Here is a 19330-nt window from a genome sequence, read left to right as displayed (position 1 = left end):
AAGCTTCCCATGCACTTCAGGAAAAGTTTGCTTTTGTCAAATTCTTCAAATCAAAAGCACGCTCTGTAGGACCAATGTTAATGCTTTCCCACCTTTGGAAGCCCCTGCAAGGGTCAGTGGTAGGAGTTTCCTGAGAGCAGTGAGTAGCTTAAGTGTGAGAAATTTATTCAGTACTAACAGTGAAACAAACAGAAAAGACAGGGCAGTGGTATGCTGGAGATCGTTCCAACTGGCTCCCGACCCTAGAGCCGATGGCTAAATTTTAGAATTTTGCCAGCAGTTGTTAAGCAGCTGTTACTAAAATTATATAAGCTATAATTAGTGCTGAAGCTCAAAGTGGTTCACTTTAATGAGTATAATTTGTACAAGGGTAAGAAATAGTTTAGCAGATCACATATCAGATTGAGTGACAATAAATTTGAGAAATAGGTGAATTAGGATGTTATTCCATTTTTCACATCATGGGTTGGCTACAAGAGTTCAGCAAAATCAATTAAAGCATCCTGGGAGAACAACTTGGCCATATGGAATTTACAATAAAGTATATTTAATTATTATCTACTAATTGTGTTCTGTATTCTTTTATCAGGAACATTTATAACAAACTTACGTACATTTGCACACGTTTTCTCCCCCAGGATAGTGGCCTGTTGAACATTTACCAGTATGCCACCAGTATACCAGTATCTCCACCATACCATGGGGGAGAGTGGGAAAGGAGCGGAGGGAAGAGTCTAAAACCCACGAAGGAAGTACAATGGTTTTCATTTGGTTTTTCAGTTTGCCCTCAGCAGCCACCTGCCGTGATGTGCTCTGAGTCCATGTCTGCAGATGTTCATGCCAAAATATCTCCAGAAACACACAAACGCCCCGTCCCCACCACTAAGAAGTAAAAGCACTTTACTTGAAAAAAATCTTTATTTTTTTCTAGGTTAAAAAAAAATAGAACCAGCTATTCATTTGTTGTTGTTGAGAAAATGCTTCTTTTGGTGTTCACATCTACATTTCTGAAAAGGCGATCTGGTTACTAAGATAATCCCGTACGCACTCAGGAACCAGAGCCACGTGTGACCAGCCCTTTACAAAAATTAATTACAGTTGCTGCAGCCTTTACATTCATTCTGAGCATACATTACAACATGCAGATAACAAAGAAAGAAAAACAGGTCAACAAAAGCTGAAGTAAACATATGGCATCGGGAAAACTAAAACCCATCTGTTTAAAATAAATACAACTTTGTAATAACTGTAGAGAAAATGAGAGCACTTAACGCAACAATGGCAGCTTGTGTGTAACTGTGTCATTACCCAGTCATGAGATAAGTGACTGTGAAATGCAGACCCCTCACATGTAAAGAGCTCGTGCATCAGTCCTGTGTTCAACAGTTCTACACGACAAAAATAAAGCCATTCAAAATATGTGTGCATACTTTGCAACTAGAATACACTTAAAAATTTTTTGCTCTTTCAACTGTTTTAAAAAATATTAAATGTAAAAATCCTCCAGTGGAAATTTTGCAGAAAAAAACCCTATTTTATCTTCCATATGGCTCCCGTCCCCCTCCCCAGCGGTTCAGCACCCTCAGCTTATTCCCAGGGTCCAGTTCCTAATTGTTGAGGATCAATGCCAATGATTGCAATAAAGCACCAACCAGCAACTGCTCCAGAGAGCCCCCGGCCCCTCTGTGATCTAGAAATGTCCAGTGTAGGTGGTTTTGGTCCCAAACATATTGGTCTCCACCCCCTCCTACAATAAACCAGTATACCTGCCGCCCAGTGCTGCTTTGGACTTTGCCTTTCACGTGAACAGATGTAAGGTTCACAGCACTACATGGCAAAAAAATAAGACTAACCATTTTTATTCATCCTTGTGGACCAGAGCGGACTCGCTCGTGATGGTAACTCTGGAGTGAAATCCTGTGTGATGAAGAAAATAACTAACTCTTTGCTATTCGGCAGCACAAATAAAATTTCCTTAAATATCAAAAGAATCCAATAAGACTGTCCATGATTAAAGACTGCTATCTATGATTATAACCAGGTCCCGCTAGTTCAGAAGAGTCTTTAGGGAAGTGATTGTCAAAACGTCACTAAAGACAGACCCACAAGAAGTGAGCAACATGGACAAAGAATGAAGAGGCATTCTTCACATCAGTCCGCACGATATTAACACGAGAAGGATGTTCTGAGGTTCGTACTGGGTGATGTCACATCTTGTTTTCATTAAAGGCTTGAGTATCATCGTTGCAATACCGCCAACTCTTGATTATTCAGGGATTCCTTTTCTAGCCCATGGATTATTTAGGCTTTTGTGTTCCCTCTTTCTGAAGCTGTCTGTCTTCCCAAATCTTTTCACTACTCATTAACACAGTCATTAATACATACGCAAGAGAAACTAATAAACAATCGAAATCCTTGTTTTAAAATCAGCAAGCATCCCCAGAAGAACGAAAAAATCCTGATGAAAAAAAACCTCAAACTCGTCAATACACATTAGATGTTTGGCTAACTATGACTTATTACTGGATTAATTATCTGGTAATCCCTAGTTCCTTCACTGTGGGCAATTAATGGTTGATTGTAATATTAAAATCTACTTAAAATATGACAGATCTGAACTCAGAGCTATCTTTGTTTTAAAAAGCTATTTAGATTCTCAAGTAACTTCTTGGCCCACCCGAAATGTCCGTTTCCATCCTGTCATTTTTCTTTACCTTCCACTGGCGTATAGGTTTCTCCATCGTATCTGCATATTTCAACACCAATGACAGTTTCTCATGTGAAGAGTGAACTGCCGGTGTGGTCCCCTCTGTATGCACCGCACCTGCCCTCGGCTGATGGCCCAGCGGGGGCTCCATCACTGTGATGTGCTGAGATGAAGGTCCAGCAGGGTGTTCTCAACCCTCTTTGCTATAGGAATCTAGGCAGGTCAGCTGAGACCAAGAAGTGCTGAGATTCTATAAGCTACTGGTGTAAAACTGGCACAGTTTTATTTTTTCCTCCTTCACAAAATGTGTATTCCCTAAATCTCCTTTTATTTCACATTGCAAAGAAAGTACAAATTCGGAATTTTTTTTCACTTCTGTACAGTGGCATATTGCTGCTTCCCTGATTTGCCATAGAACACGGATTCTCTCTCTACGTGTCCTGGTGCAAGTAGCCGAACTCCAGTTCCTGGTACGGAGAGCGCTGTCGACGCTCTCAAACAAACAGAAGAGAGAGAACACGTTGATAAACAAGTGGGGAGGGATATGCAGATCAGTGACACATCTATTTACACTCACAGGTCTATTTTCAAAAAGGAACTCATGTATCTATTGGTATTTGTCACTCGAAAGACTGTCGAAATGACTCTGCACTTGAAGAAAACGTAAAGCGTCTTACAGAATAGATAGTTGGTTTAATGTGTATTAACAGTGTCAAGTTCCTTTGGGGCACAGCCATGGCAGCAGTGGCCCTAAACTGCATTTATGTATGCATGTATCCATCTCTCTCTCTGTTTCCTCCTTGATAGAACTGGCCACTCCTACCTGTGGCTTGCTTTAGCAATGAGGAGAAGGCCTAGTTAGCTAGGACTGTGCAGGCCATACTGGACAGTGAGCAACTTATCCCCCAGGGGACTGACTAATCTCTCAAATGAACAATTTCAATTCAGCCTGTAATGCAGCAGTGTTTGCTGGACCTCAAACAGAAGCATCGTTAAGCTTCTGTCTGGCTTCCTACCAACATCCATGCCTCTTAAGATCGGTTTCACCTCCTCACTGTCACTGTAAAACACACAATACAATGCTTAGATTGCAAAAAAAAAAAAATTGCACCTTGTAACGACCCTACCAAAGCACACACATTAACACTGTCTTCTGTGTTTTACCAGTAGTAGCCTAATATGCAGCGAGGTATTTCATTAACACAGTATTCTCTTTCCTATATGCACAGAATGAGGCTGCTGTGGGCTTCTATTTGGTGTTGCTTTACCTTTCCCACATAACTGGGAGAAAATTCACATCTTTTCAGTTGTTGTTGGTTTGGTTTTTTGGTTTTGGTTTTGGTTTATTGAAAAATAGAAAACACGAGCCTTTATTTTTATTTTCTGGCCTACTTCTCGAAATTGCCATTGTAGGATTAGTGACAACAGGGAATCTACAACGCTCATATCACAGAAAACTGCCACTGACTTACTAGGATCTTCAGAGTCTTAACAATCCCAAACCAAACACCAACTCTGTTTCAACACTGGGAGTGCAGGTGAGGGGCAGAGGCAGTCCCAGAACTTTCTGAGAAGAGTCTGGTTCTACCGTGAGGTAAATCACATGAATGTAGCGGGGGAAAAAAAAAGTGTTCTCTAGAAATAGAAACTTGACTTTATCCTCTTTAAAAGCAATTGTAAGAGACTGGGGAGCCTTTGGTGTGGGTCTGTCTCCCAGTCACACCACACTGATGTGGGCAGCAACTCGAGGTGATGATAGAACATAGGTTTGGGGGTGTCATGTGAGAACTTATCACCATTTTAAGCCTACGTCTGGCTCTAGCTCTTAATTTTCTAATAAAACCCCTATTTCACCTCAAACTGATAATTTAAATGTTTTAATTTGTTCCAGCCACCCCCAAATACATTTGGTGCTAATAAGTCAACATGGGCGGAACAAAGCCTCTGAGCTGGGCAGAAGCCTCCCGTGGGCCTGGCGCTCTGTGCAGGGGGGCGCCCAGGTACACACGCAGAGACAGGACAGCCTCTCAAGAATCCCACTCACTGATCACGCTTACATTTGTTTTCAGGCTGTATTACTAACCCTCTGCTCTATATGCATCTGATAAAAGTGCATTTGGTAAAAGACAATTATCAATCTATGATATGCCTCTATACAAAAAGAGAAATCCAGTGACCCCCCTCATTTAAGGGAAAGCACTAGCGCATGTAAACACGATGTCGGACTGAGCGAGCCTTTTTTAGGAACACATTCTAGTACCGGAACGTGTCCAGTGGACACTGCTTCTCCCCCACGGGCATGGCTGACACTGGAGTGTCCCCGCGAACCACAGGGGAGCAGGTCTTGAGGGTGCCGCCCAGCTCCCCTCAAGGCTCCTAGTGACCCAGCAAGAGCTGGTGGAAGTGAGGGCGCTCTACAGCTCTGCCCTAAGAGAGACTACTAGCTTAGAGGAGCGGATACGCTCTGAGCTTGACTAGATTACCAACTGTATCTGGTGGGAACAGAATTTCTCTCGGATAGTCTTCTAGGATGATTCTAGGATTTCTTCTTCTCCGAATGTGATGTCTGCTTAAATGTATGGTAGAGTGTATCTTTTTAAAACGTGAAAGGTCCTCAAAACATATTAGCAGGTCATTATATACTGATCCTCATTTTAGTAGAATTTTAAAATATCCCAAAGGGGGATAAATATTAATCCATCCACTGAATTTCCTTTGCTTTTTTTTTTATATATTCCGATTTGCACATGTAAAATAATGCACACTTATGAAGGTCTGAACTCCTATGGTGACCTTGACAAGTCCCAGTCAATTCCTAAAACAGGCAATGGTAAAAATACTGGATGAGGCTATACCACATATAGCCGGACAAAAACGCAAAAGACTGTATGAGAAATATCCACATATTGCTGAGGGTCATCTCCCTGGAAACAGCTTCCTTATGGCCCTTGGGAGGTGGAAAAGCCCCTAAAAGACAAGACAGAAATATCGTTTTACTGGTGGTAAGGTCTCCTGGAACAAAAGCTGAATATTAGTTTACCTAGGACTTTTGTTGTTTGTTTTTTAAAGACTCTTCTGTGACTTTCCATTGTTCCTGGAGAGAGATCTCATTTGAAATACAATTTTCAAACTGCTGAGCCCTTTCCTGCCTCAGAACATTTGTGCTTATTCTTCCTGCCTGAGAGGCCTCTCCTCATCTCGGTGAATGGCGGGCTCAGCTGCCTTCTTCCAATATCAGAAAAAATACCATCCGCTCCCCGCTCCCCCCAAGTCAGTCACACTCATCGCCGCGTTTATTTCCCTCTTGGCACTTTCCTCAATCTGTAATGATCCAGATCTATCTTTTCTTTTTTCTAAAGACTTGTTTACTCTCTGTCTCCCTCTGGAATATAAACTGCATGAGAGCAGGCACTCTGGCTGCCTTGTTTCCACTGTAACCCTAGAGATTTCTACAGTGGCCAGGACACAGGATGTGTGAAATTGATGTGTGTGTGTGTGTGTGTGTATTTTTTTTTTAAGATTTTTATTTATTTATTTGACAGAGAGCGGGAGAGAAAGAGAGAGAAAGCACAGCAGGGGGAGCAGCAGAGGGAGAGGGAGAAGCAGGCTCCCCATTGAACAGGGAGCCGGACGCGGGGCTCGATCCCAGGGTCCTGGGATCATGACCTGAGCAGAAGGCAGATGCTGAACCAACTGAGCCACCCAGGTGCCCCGAAATTGATATTAAATAATTTCTGAAATGATATAATTTACACTAATTCCTCCATTGACAAGTTAAATGTTTTTGCCACAAAAAAGGTGGTGGTAAATCACTGGTATTCTTTTCAGAAGGCAATATTATTTATGAAATATATCTTAGTAATTAAAAGGAGAAACACAAAGTAAACAGATGTCTTTAAATTCTTTTCTAGAAGGGAAAGCTAGACCACTTCAGAGCAATATTACCTAAGGTCAGCTTGATAACACTTCAGCATTTCAAATAGTCTTTGTCCTTGCTGATAATCCCTTTGGGTAAGCTGATTCATGCGGGATTTACGTCTCACAAGCAATTTACAGAGAACACTTTCAAGTTTCAAGGTTTATTATACAAACAGCTTTCTCAAAAAGAGACCTCCATTATTGCTGCTACAATTTAGGCTAAATACCATAAAGCAAGAGATGAAGACTGAAAGAGAGATCCTGTTGACTCTTAATTACCTCATGCCTTCTTACACATCTATCCTAGTTTATCTTTAAAGAAATTTGGGGGGCTCCTGGGTGGCTCAGTCAGTTAAGTGTGTGCCTTTGGCTCGGGTCACGATCCCGGGGTCCTGGGATCCAGACACGTGGCGGGCTCCCTGCTCAGCGGGGGAGTCTGCTTCTCCCTCTTCCTCTGCCTGCTGCTCCCTCTCCCCCTGCCTGCTGCTCCTTCTCCCCCTGCCTGCTGCTCCCGTTGCTTGTGCAAGAGCGCGCGCTCTCTCTGTTAAATAAATGAATACAATATTTAAAAAAAAAATAAAGAAATTTTGAGAATAAGACCAAGGAATGCACATGGCGGAGAGGGGCATCTTGTTCAATGAGTATTACTAAGAATTCTAGAGACATGCACAGGTCCAACCCCTATCATATGAGTATCCCCCCCTCCCCCCCACAGCCCCAGGGTCAGAACTTTAGAATCAGGAAGGAATCCTGCTGTGTGTAATGTGAAACAATCCTAAACACAAAAACAAAAATATTAAAGGTAATTAACAGTATCAGCCTTTGCTCACTATTAGGCCTTTGACCGTCTGATTTAACATGAACGTTAATTCTGAACCAAAAAAATCTAAGTGGGAAGAAAACAGCACTTTGTGTTAACATCTCACAGCCATCATCAGGCCTAAACCAACTTTCTCTTCCCCTTTTTCTTTTCTTATTGTAGGATCCAGACAATAAGCCTACAACGGGCGGGCGTAGTTATTGTGAAAGCACTTTGGTAATGCCTGACATTCTACCAACACTCATTTCCTTCTTTCCTAACTTCCTTTCTTCCTCCCTCCCTCCTCCTCCCTTCCTATGTCCGTTTCACTGCATTGCAGTTTTCACAGAAGGTACAGAAAATTAACTATAGATAAGGGACCTTTGGGTAAATTGACTTTTTTCTCTCAAGGAGAAAAGTATAAGGTTGTATCTGTGAAAATTTAAAAAGTAAGCTTTATCCCTACATGTAAAGAAAAGAATAAGCACGTAAAAACATGGTTCAAAATGATCTCAAATGACTGCAAGATGATGGAATTATGTAAATAACCATGTACAGTGCCAAACCATACATGTTATCTGCAACTTCACAGAGCAGCCCGTGTAACTGTACGCGTATGACTGTAGTCTTCCACACACCGCGCACTGACTTGAATTAGTTCCATTTGTGCAACATTTTACTCATCATGTGATCTTGCACACTGGCTGTTCAAGTAAGGGCCTGAATAAATTTAACATTAACACTGTCCTTATGAATATTCTAAGCTGGAATTTTTAAATATAGAAATACTTTGATTCCTTTAGGGCATCTGAAGAATGGAAAAACGGTTACCTCCCCTAACATACATCTTTGGAACTATTGCCAACTTCAGAAACATAAGTAATAGGAAACTGTGTACCTGTTTCATAAAAATGCGATAGGAGTTCCTCTTTTTCAATAAAACGTTGATAGAGCCAATCAGAAAGGCCATCCGTCTCCAGGGGCACATCTTTGATCGGAAAGATCCTATGTAGAGTTAGAAAAAAAGCAAAAACTACTTTAATTCAGAAATCAAAATCATTCAGAAGCACAATTTAGGGGCGCCTGGGTGGCACAGCAGTTAAGCGTCTGCCTTCGGCTCAGGGCGTGATCCCGGCGTTATGGGATCGAGCCCCACATCAGGCTCCTCCACTATGAGCCTGCTTCTTCCTCTCCCACTCCCCCTGCTTGTGTTCCCTCTCTCGCTGGCTGTCTCTATCTCTGTCAAATAAATAAAATCTTAAAAAAAAAAAAAAAAGGCAGCACAATTTAGCTTTGGTAACTGAAGAGCTGAAGACAAGTTATGGAATCACCTTTGGCTTTTGCAAGGATTCATTTCTGCAGCTTCTCAGGGCACCTTGGTTTTTAAAAAATTGTTGATTATACAACAGAGTTCATTTATTCATTCATTCAAACATTTACCAGCCTATTAAATATGTTAGGTCCAGTGCCAGATGATGAGAAAATATTAATAAGTTGTCTGGTAGCTATGAATAATTATTGAGCAATAACTGTCTTCCCATGCTAGCGGGTTTAAGAAGAAACAGTGTTCCGAAGAGATGAAATTTTATTTTATTTTATTTTTATTTATTTATTTATTTATTTTTAAAGATTTTATTTATTTATTTGACAGAGATAGAGACAGCCAGTGAGAGAGGGAACACGAGCAGGGGGAGTGGGAGAGGAAGAAGCAGGCTCATAGCAGAGGAGCCTGATGTGGGGCTCGATCCCATAACGCCGGGATCACGCCCTGAGCCGAAGGCAGACGCTTTAACCGCTGTGCCACCCAGGCGCCCGAAGAGATGAAATTTTAAAACGCAGCTACTGGGACGCCTGAGCGGCTCAGTGCATTGAGTGTTGGACTCCTGGTTTCAGCTCAGGTCAGGATCTCCCAGTGGGGAGATGGAGCCCCGGGGTGGGCTCCGCGTTCAGCAGGGAGTGTGCTTCCCCGCTTGTGTGCATGCGCCCACACACTCTCTGTCTCTCTCTCAATTAAATAAATAAATCTTTTAAAAATAAAATAAAATAAATGCAGCTACTTTAGGACACATTTAGAGTAGTCAGATGCTAGGCCAAATAATGCATTTTAGCAATGTTCTTTTGGAGGAAATGTTTGTGAACAGACAGAATCTGCCTAAATTGGTGCCTACATTGTATCAGAGATAGAGGTTTCCTGAGCGGGGCCACCTCTTAGAGGAGCGCGATGTGCCGATCCTGTGAACGTGTCGGCTCAGCAGGAAACGACCCGGATGATGAGTGATAACGATACATGTCCGCGGGACCGGAGGGCAGAAAGGGGCACCTCGAGTACATACGATGTATTTGCTGACGTTGAAAAGAGTTTCTTGTTTTCCAGTTTTGTGGGGAGTTTTCTTAATTTTATTTTAATCATAGGTATAAAGGTACACAGTTTTAAAAGCCTGCAAAAGGGGGCGCCTGGGTGGCACAGCGGTTAAGCGTCTGCCTTCGGCTCAGGGCGTGATCCCGGCGTTATGGGATCGAGCCCCACATCAGGCTCCTCCGCTATGAGCCTGCTTCTTCCTCTCCCACTCCCCCTGCTTGTGTTCCCTCTCTCGCTGGCTGTCTCTATCTCTGTCGAATAAATAAATAAAATATTTTAAAAAATAAAATAAAATAAAAGCCTGCAAAAGGTTCGTATGAAAAGTAGCGGTCCCGGTCCCACTAGCGGTCCCTGTCCCACTGCCGGTTGTTCCTCCCTCCCCAGAGGAATCGATTTTTACCTCTTTTAAACAAGCATCCTGATATTTATTGCCATGTTTCCCCTTCAGTTTTAGGGCCATTCTACTGACTTCCCACTATGGAAGAGGAGGAGTAAGCGCCTTCTTCCTTTTCCCATCCCGCATTCATAACCTTCCCATCTTCCCAATGCAGCTGTATGGTCATTTTAATTAGCGGAGTACTAGACATTTACATTATTATAATCACGTACATATATTCAAAGCTAAGCCATGTAGTAAAGCAAGGCTACTCTTCCCTTCCTGCCCAATTTTTGTTCTCCCTGCACTGCGCGGTTTCATCATTTTCTCTGTATACATAACTAATTCAACCATAAACTCTTGTCCGTCTAGAGACAATTCTCTAGAGCGTGTCTGCAGACTTTTTCTTAAAGGGCCAGAGAGAAAGTATTTGGACTTGGCAGGCTTCACGGTACCTGTCGCAACTATTCAACTCTGCTTTGTAGTGTTAAGGCGGCCTTAGACCATGTATAAATATGTGGCTATAGTTATGTTACTTGAACATATACACTATAAAAAACAGGCAGTGAGCCAGATGGACCTCTCAAGGTGCTTGTGTGCATCAGACATTCTTTTAATTTTATCTTCCTGAATAAATTTCACCCACACTACGGATTTGTTGCCTGTAGTTTTCATCCTGCAAAGGCCCCTTACTTTGTCCTGGTGATGCTTCTAAAATGCATTTAATGTTTCCTACATCTCATGTCTTCCTTTTTCTGTATTTACTCTACATTCTGATGGAGCATATCCTCCAGTGGTTTCTGGAGAAAGGGTACTTGAAATCTTGCATTTCTGCCAATGTCTCTTTTCCTGTCCTCACACTTGGTTGATAATTTGACTAGACAGAGGATTCAGGGTTGCAATTCAAATTCTTCCATCTCTGTCTTTGTGTCCTCCTTTCTAGGAGATTTCTTATATAATTTCTAAACTTTTTTTTTTTTACTGAGTTTTTACGTCTTTTCTCGTATTTTTAATTTCTAAGAGCTCTTTGAATGTTCCTTTTTTATAGTATACTGTCGTTTTACTGTTACAATAACTTATCTTTATGAAAATTAGAATGGAAATTTTAAAACATTCATGAAAGTACAGAAGAGGGTTAATGAACTATTAGGATTTTTGGCAGCTGTGCTCTCCCTGCACCATCCCTCCAAGTCACTTTTTTCTGTTTGTTTTAAGTCTCCGTCTTTCACAGCAGAGGCCGATCAGATGACGAAGTTATCCGGAGAGTCTTCGTTTGTTGACTCACATTTATGGATAAGGGGATTAAACAGCTGATTGAAGGCTCTCAGCCTGTGAGTGCACGTTGTGGACTGGGAGCTTCGCTAAGGATGATCTGGTTGGGCCATTTAAGTTGGTCTTTCCTCCTGAACTTGCCATTGCTGCAGACAAAGATCCTCCAGTGCCCTGCCCAGAGAGTGAAGGCCTCGTTGTTGGCTTTCTGATGGCAAAGTGAAACAGCAGGGCTGGGGGTCTCAGCACTCGGCGCCCTGACATCACTTAACCGTACTGTTTTCATTATGGGACCTCTGCCTCAACTGTGCCGGGAGCCCCTGAGTCTAGACAGCCTGTGGTTCCCTCTCCAGAGTAAGCCTCCAGTCCCTGCCACGGCAGGGAACGAAGAATATCCCAGCTGTGGAACGGAGGGTAGGTGTTCTGGGGATCTGAGTTCATCAACAGATTTCAACCAGACCCCCCCAAGTGTAGCAAGTCTTTCAACCTCATTTCCACGGGCACTGATCCTGCCAGTTTTTCAGTTCTGTGGTGTTAAGTCAGGCTGGCTCCCGGCTACCTGCTGGCTTAGGGTTCTGTTAGGTTATTGGCTGCTCGATCTGTTTTCCAATTTCCCGACTTTTGTTACTATTGCCTTTCCTATTGTATTACTCATCCTTGTGGGTTTACACTTTAAAGAAACTCTTCAGTGTCATTCTACGGGAGTTTTGGAAGGGCATGAAAGTTGACGTGAGTCCGAGCCACCGTGTTCTTTAGGAAGCTGTCCTGTTATTTCTGAAAAGTCCAAGATGATTTTCTATCTTTGGCCAGTGTCTACTACTTGCCATTCTACAACGGGGCCTATATTACTATTTCAAGTTTAGGCAAAATGTGTGTCAGTCACTTTTTAAGGATTTGAAAATTATAATGACGCATACCCATCACAAAAACATTGAACAGCTTCTACAGTTTATCAGTAGAACACAATGTCCAGACTAGCCAAGTAGTACAAAGGATTCCAAATGACCAGACTGCCCATGCTCAGACTCCTTCAAAGGCTTCTTAAAAATTACTCACATAGCATGGTCATTTGCATACAAAACAATCAGAAGGAACATTATTTATGAATCGCATTATAATCAGATCCCTTTCTCTTGTTATTTAAACACCTAAATACCAGACTTGGGGTACTTCAACACCCCAACATAAGCATCTGTGGGCAGGAAAAAGAAGAGAGGAAACGAAGGAAGAGTACGGTATGAAAAAAATCTATTAAAAATCAATTTCAGGAAATTACAGTTTTGATTAAAAAATTTTGCTTTCAAGAATTTGAAAAGGATGAAAGGTAACCAAAACATAGTTTTATTTACACAGAAAATACGTTTCCCAATCTTAGTCACCTTTCTATCCCCCTTAGTACTAAATAGCTCTAAAGTTGTAATACGGAAGTGTTCTGGTTTATTAAATATTTTAATGGGATAGGAGAGCCTAAGGTCCAGAAACTTCAAGTTTCAGCTTGCTACTGTAAAATCCCCTACCAGAATTAGATTTTCTTTTGCTTTGAAAGAGCTAACCACAAAAAGAGGAATTAAAGAACATCACGACTTTTAAAGAGAAAAAATACTCGAAATGCTTACAGTACATAAAATCATCCCGTAGGCCCGTATTTCTTAGCCCCTTTCATGCCTACACTCCTAGGTAATTGGAAGATTTCTTTCAAACAAAAAATGTCTGCCTCTTCAGTCTCTCATGTTCTCCTATGCCTCACTACAGTGAGAGTAGGACTTCATGGCTGAGATTCCCTTCCACAAACAGTAGGGTTTTTGTTTTGTTTTGTTTTAATATGTGGAGAGTCTTTGCTTTTTAGGCATAATTAAATAATCCCAGAAGGTCGTTGGCCCAGTGATTAAGAGTACAGACTCTGGGACAGACTGCCTGTGGCTGAATTCTGGCTCTACAGCGCTTGCTGACTATGTGACCTGGGGAAAATGGTTTAACCTTTGTACAACTTACTTCCCTCATCTGTAAAATGGGGTTAATAATAGTATTTACCTTACAAAGTTGTTATATATGTATACTACTGGGCAGAGGGTGGTGGCATAACTTGGCTTCAGCAGTGATGGTGCTGGGTGTTAAATGGTAAATATTGTGCTTTCGAGTTTTCTGGGTTCAGCAACAGTTGTAGTGACTGGACCGGACCTGAAGCTGTTATAAGGGTTTGGCAGTCTGTGACTCTTTTCATACAGCATAATTCTCTCCACAGATAGTCTGTGTGGTGTATCTCTATACCAGTGAGGCAGCAATGAAGCCAGCCTCAAGACAGTCTCATAAAAAGATAAATGCTGTTACCAAGTACTACAAGGGTGAATTCCTGACAGAGATTTTCAAGATTCTTAATATTAATACTGATATAATCAGAGGAGCAGAGACACGGAGATACGATTTCAAATGAGGAGGCCCGGGGCTATTTAAACAAGTGTGTGTTTCCATTCCTTCAAAGGGTAATTCTACTCTTTGAATTATAAGGAAGCCTCAAATTAGAAATAATATTCTAAGAATTTTATTATCTCCTCTTTTTCTTCTCCCCATTTTAACTAAGAATGCAGATCCCTCTGGGGGAAAGTCACACAGGATACACGAGCTCCTAAGACTATTTCTACAGACTACTTCACCTGCAGTGCACATGGAATCCTACAGAATTCAGCCGTTAGGCAAACATATTTCTATGGAAAAATGTTCTCCATGCTCACCATACAACACTAAGCTCACACCTCCTCGTCTGTTACATCTTTGTCCTTGCCTGCAAAAGGTCAAACTCCCTATCTCCAGCCACCATCTCAACTTAGAGTGGATTTGAAAAGGAGATGACTTTTTTTTTGAAGTCAGTCTGTAAAGTAGCGTTTCCAGCCTCTTCCCTTGTCTGAGAAGACTCTTCAGGTACCTGGTTGTATGAAATGGCCATTTATATTGTGAAGGCGGCATGTCCATGTCCACCAAACAATCTTGTAACCTTAATCTACATGTAGGAAGATGAATTAACACAAATTATGACAATTTGGTTTTTACCTTTTCTATATTTACACTGTTGACTCCATTTTCTTGTCACACTGCCTGATCAGGACAATACTGGATAGAAGTGATAGTAACGAGCTCCCTTGTCCCTCATTTCTCGTCTTTTGGGGGAAACATCCAATAGTTCACCATTAAGTATGATATTACTATAGATTTTTTTGTATATACTATTAATGCGATTAAAGAAATCCCCTTCTAGGGGCACCTGGGTGGCTCAGTCGTTAAGCGTCTGCCTTCGGCTCAGGGCGTGATCCCAGCGTTGTCGGATCGAGCCCCACATCAGGCTCCTCCGCTGGGAGCCTGCTTCTTCCTCTCCCACTCCCCCTGCTTGTGTTCCCTCTCTCGCTGGCTATCTCCGTCAAATAAATAAATAAAATATTAAAAAAAAAAAAGGAATCCCCTTCTATTCCTAGTTTACTAAGTATTTTCTGTTATCACGAATGGAAGTTAACACTTTATCAATTTTTTCCATCTGTTGACATGCTTATGTAATTTCTTCCTTTATTCTCTAATGTGATGAATTAAATTGACTGATTTTGAATGTTAAACCACTTTCATTCGTGGAATATATATACTCAGTACATAATCTGATGTGTTTTTAACATATCACTGGGTTAGTCTGGCGTTTATAATCATGTAACAGATTTGTCTGTAAATTTTCCTTTCTTATAATATCCTTGGTTCAGGTTTTTAGATTAAAGGTATGTTGGTTTCATAAAACAAGCTCAGAAGTATCCCCTTTTCTATGCTCTGAAAGAATTGTACTTAATGTCCTTTATTGTCTTTTTTATGACTGTAGAATCTATAGTAATGTCTCCTTTTCATTCCTGATATTGGCAACACTGGTCTGGTTTTCTTTTTAAAATGCTTTGTTTTTGAAGATTTTATTTATTTATTTATTTGACAGAGATAGAGACAGCCAGCGAAAGAGGGAACACAAGCAGGGGGAGTGGGAGAGGAAGAAGCAGGCTCCCAGCGGAGGAACCTGATGTGGGGCTCGATCCCATAACGCCAGGATCACGCCCTGAGCCTAAGGCAGACGCTTAACCGCTGTGCCACCCAGGCGCCCCTGGTCTTTTTTTTTTTGATCAGGGTTGCCAAGAATTGGTCAATTTTATAGTGCTTTTTAAAAAAACAATTTTTTGTTGTTATTCTTTCTACTGTAGGTTTTCCACTTCAATAAATTCTCCTTTATTATTCCCTGCTTTTTACTATCTTTGTATTTAATTTGCTTTTCTTTTTCTAACTTCTTGAGATAGACATTTAGATCATTCATTTTCAGTTTTTTTTCTCATAGTAGCTTTTAGGGCTACAGATTTTCCTCTAAACACAGATTATGCTATATCCCATACATTTTTATAGATATTTTCCTTATCATTCTGTTAAAAAAATCTTCTAATTTCATTGTAATCTCTTAATACACAGTAAACATGAAATTCCTCTTATTTCCTAATGATGGACAGTTTCTCATCTTTTGTTATTCTAAACAATGTGGCGATGAATGACATAGTGCAAATGTCCACTCATATGTGTACAAGTATATCTAGAGGATAAAATTCCAGAAGTGAAATTGCTAAGTCAAGAGTAAACGCATTACTAATTTTGAAAAATATTGCCAAATTGTCTTCATAAAGATACACCAATTTACATTCCCATTAGCAATTTATGAGAATGCCTCTCATGGAAAGGTTTTTTTTTTTTTTTAAGATTTATTTTGAGAGAGAGAAAGAGAGAGCACGTGCACGCGTGAGTTGCACTAACGCTGTAGGGAGCAGAGGGAGAGAGAATCTCAAGCAGACTCCCTGCCGAGCACGGAATCCATGTGGGGCTCCATCTCACAACCCTGAGATCACAGCCGGAACCGAAATCACGAGCCTGCTGCCCAACAGAGTGAGCCACCCGGGCATCCCTCGTGGAAAGTTTTTAAACTGGAGAATAACAGAGTCAGAGGCTCTGCTTTAGCGGATAGCTAGCAGTGTTTCACAACTGGGATATGCAAATTTGGGGACATATTCTTGGGGATCAATCTATGAGTTCTCTTTAAGTAGAGAGAGATCTTGTGTTTTCATTTCAATGTTAATAATAAAAAGATTCTGAATTATACAGATAAACATATTTTTTAAATTTTAAAATTTTTATTATTATTTTATTTTTTTAAAGATTTTATTTATTTATCTGACAGAGAGAGAGAGAGAAAGTACAAGCAGGGAGAGCTGCAGGGAGAGGGAGAAGCAGGCTCCCACTGAGCAGGGAGCCTGACATGGGGCTCGATCCCAGGACCCTGGGATCATGACTTGAGCTGAAGGCAGCCGCTCAACTGACTGAGCCACCCAAGGGCTCCAATTTTATAAATTTTTAAAAACATTTTTAAGTAGGCTCCACACAGCGTGGAGCCCAATGTAGGGCTTTAATTCACAACCCTGAGATCAAGACCTGAGCCGAGATCAAGGGTAAGACACTTAAGCAACTGAGCCACCCAGGCGCCCCCAGATAAACATCTTTTTTACTAAGTACCGCCATGTGACTTCAGTGACAATGTGTATAGTCACTTTGGCACAATGCAGTACTACTTTAAAAGGCAAAAAAAGTACTCAAGGGCAAAATCTATTCTTTTACCTCTTAAAATTTGAGATTTAGCTGTAACTTTCCCTATGACTTATAACAGTCATTAAAATTAGACAAAAGGTGAGTTCTGCTTTTCACAATTGCAGAGTAGTTCACAGGTAACAGTTACAAATTCTGGACAAAACACAAAAAGTAATTAGTGGAATGCACTGGGGAGTGACTAAAAACAGGCAGATACTGGAAAAGAGTCAACACTGGGAAGACAGGAATGGCACTGGGTGAGTTTTCCATTTCTTCCAGCTTTTTCCCTGAGGATAATTCCCAATTAGCGCCACACAGGGAGGCCTAAAGTTTACACGGAAATATGTAGTCTTACTGGTTGAAGAATGAGAGGACAGAGATTAGGATGACCACAGCAGCTGGAAAGACAGGCATCCCAGAGAGAAGCACACACAAAGGGGGAGTTACAACTTCCAATCTCTGGATGACCCCTGAACTCTGTTATGTAGGGACAGACTCCAAGCAGAAGCAGGCCTCACAATTGGTAGCCAGCACAGTTCCAGGTACAAGAGAGGTGTGCCCAGAGCTACGCAGGAAACTTAACTATTCAGGAAACGTAATCATTTCTTTCTTTGTTTCCTGCAAATTAGATATCCTTAAATAGTTGGATTTTTAGGAAAATCCGTTAAACTTCACTTCACCCTGATACTAGAGGAATGTTTTAAAATTTAAAACTTAAATCTAAAAATTGGATTTTACTTTTTAAGTGAATGGCATTACAAATTATTGACTTTTTACTTTTAGATAATTTAGTACTATCCTAACACAGCTTTGCAATATAGGTAGCACTCTTTAAACTACTCACTTCTACCGCACTGAATAGCAGCCAAATGGTTTGGGGAATTATTTGCATTACTTTTTGACTTATAAACATCTACTGTTTCTGTAAATATAAAATCAGGCCTAATCGACCTAAGGATAACTTAGCAAGAGCCATAGGGCTAAAGAACATCTCGAAATAGTATTTAAAGCATCTTTATAAGGAGAAAAGTGACTAAGAATATGGCTGAATTAAACAGAGGAAGTTTGGGTTTACCAAATGAATTCTTGAAAGGACATGGTAAGGTTGGCAAAGTATATACTGCTTTAAGTGGGGGTGAGTGTGGGAACGGGGCTGTGTTTTAACAGAAAGCCTCCCCTACCATCTGCCTAGAATAGCTTGGACTTTCTCTTGCCTTAGGAAACAGCCAGGAGGGCAGACCAAATGCTCCCTCAAGAGCAATCTACTTTTATTACTCTGTTTCATCACTGTGGGATTAAAATATTAAAACAACTAACCCCCTAATATGGCAAAGTATCAAATGCACTCAATACCAGTTCTCTTGGAATCAAATAAAAGGAGATCTTGTGGGATATAAATAAATAAACAAATAAATAACAGAAATAAATCCTCCCAATACCAGTAGCTATCCAAATGAGAAACTAGCTTCTAATTTTCAAGAAACAAAAATTCTAATTATCAGGAATCCAGAATGTGCTCTTAAATAGAGTATTCTACCAAAATCCATTGAATCAGATTTAAGAGCACTAAATTACACTTGCAAAAAAAGATATAAATAATGCTTAGCAGCTGGTACCTCTATATATTTGAGTTAGAACATTTGAATTTTCATGCTACCAAGGATCCAAAATGGGAGCTAACAAACAACAGGGCTAAACCCTCAATTCAGTTATGCCAGCTACAAGTAAGGGAATTACTAAGCATTGAGGAAAATCTTGAGATGAACAGTTCCTGCTTTCAAAAGCCTAATAATCTAGCAGAGGAAAAAGAAAAGTAAACAAATACTCTAAAACCAGAATATGGTAAATGTTGTATAAGGAGTTTAAAGAAATTCTGTGTAAGTTTAAAGGAAGGGGTGTGTGCGTCTACTTATAGCACAGGATACATGGAAATGGCATCATTTGAGTTGGCCTAAAAGAGTAAGTAGGATTTAAAAATCTTTTTAAATAAAGTAACCAAATGCATATCGTTTTCAAGAGTCTGAGTACTACAGGGTTGACAATGAAAAATAATAACCCTATTTTTTCCCTCCCCAGACACCCATTTCCCAGACACAATGCCCTTCAATTTTTTTTTGCTATTTACCTCCATCGTGCTTATAAACACGCTACTACCCCCATTTCTAGATTATCCAGCTTCAAATGTATTCATTGACTTGCTGCTACGGAAGATAAGGATTTGGGTCTCTTATCCCTCTGTTCTTTTCTCCTCTTCTCCTACAGTTA

At 40.8% G+C, this 19330-nt stretch overlaps 1 protein-coding gene across 3 annotated transcripts in view; it reads right to left on the bottom strand.

The window, feature by feature from the left end:
* Positions 1–899: 899 nt before the first annotated feature.
* LPGAT1 (lysophosphatidylglycerol acyltransferase 1) overlaps positions 900–19330 on the bottom strand; it is a 118005-nt gene continuing 99574 nt past the window's right edge. For all 3 annotated transcript variants that reach the window (XM_044387817.3, XM_044387818.3, XM_026509098.4), the window contains exons 7-8: positions 8323–8429; positions 900–5674 (exon numbers count right to left, since the gene is read on the bottom strand). In XM_044387817.3, the coding sequence (XP_044243752.2) occupies positions 5523–5674; positions 8323–8429 (259 nt within the window). In that variant the 3' untranslated portion in view covers positions 900–5522. The remainder of the gene's footprint in view (positions 5675–8322; positions 8430–19330) is intronic.

Source organism: Ursus arctos, unplaced genomic scaffold (genome assembly GCF_023065955.2).
Source record: "Ursus arctos isolate Adak ecotype North America unplaced genomic scaffold, UrsArc2.0 scaffold_2, whole genome shotgun sequence".
Classification (NCBI taxonomy): Eukaryota; Metazoa; Chordata; class Mammalia; order Carnivora; family Ursidae; genus Ursus; species Ursus arctos.
Note: the sequence above shows the minus strand (reverse complement) of the source record. Positions and strands in the feature narration are given on the sequence as shown.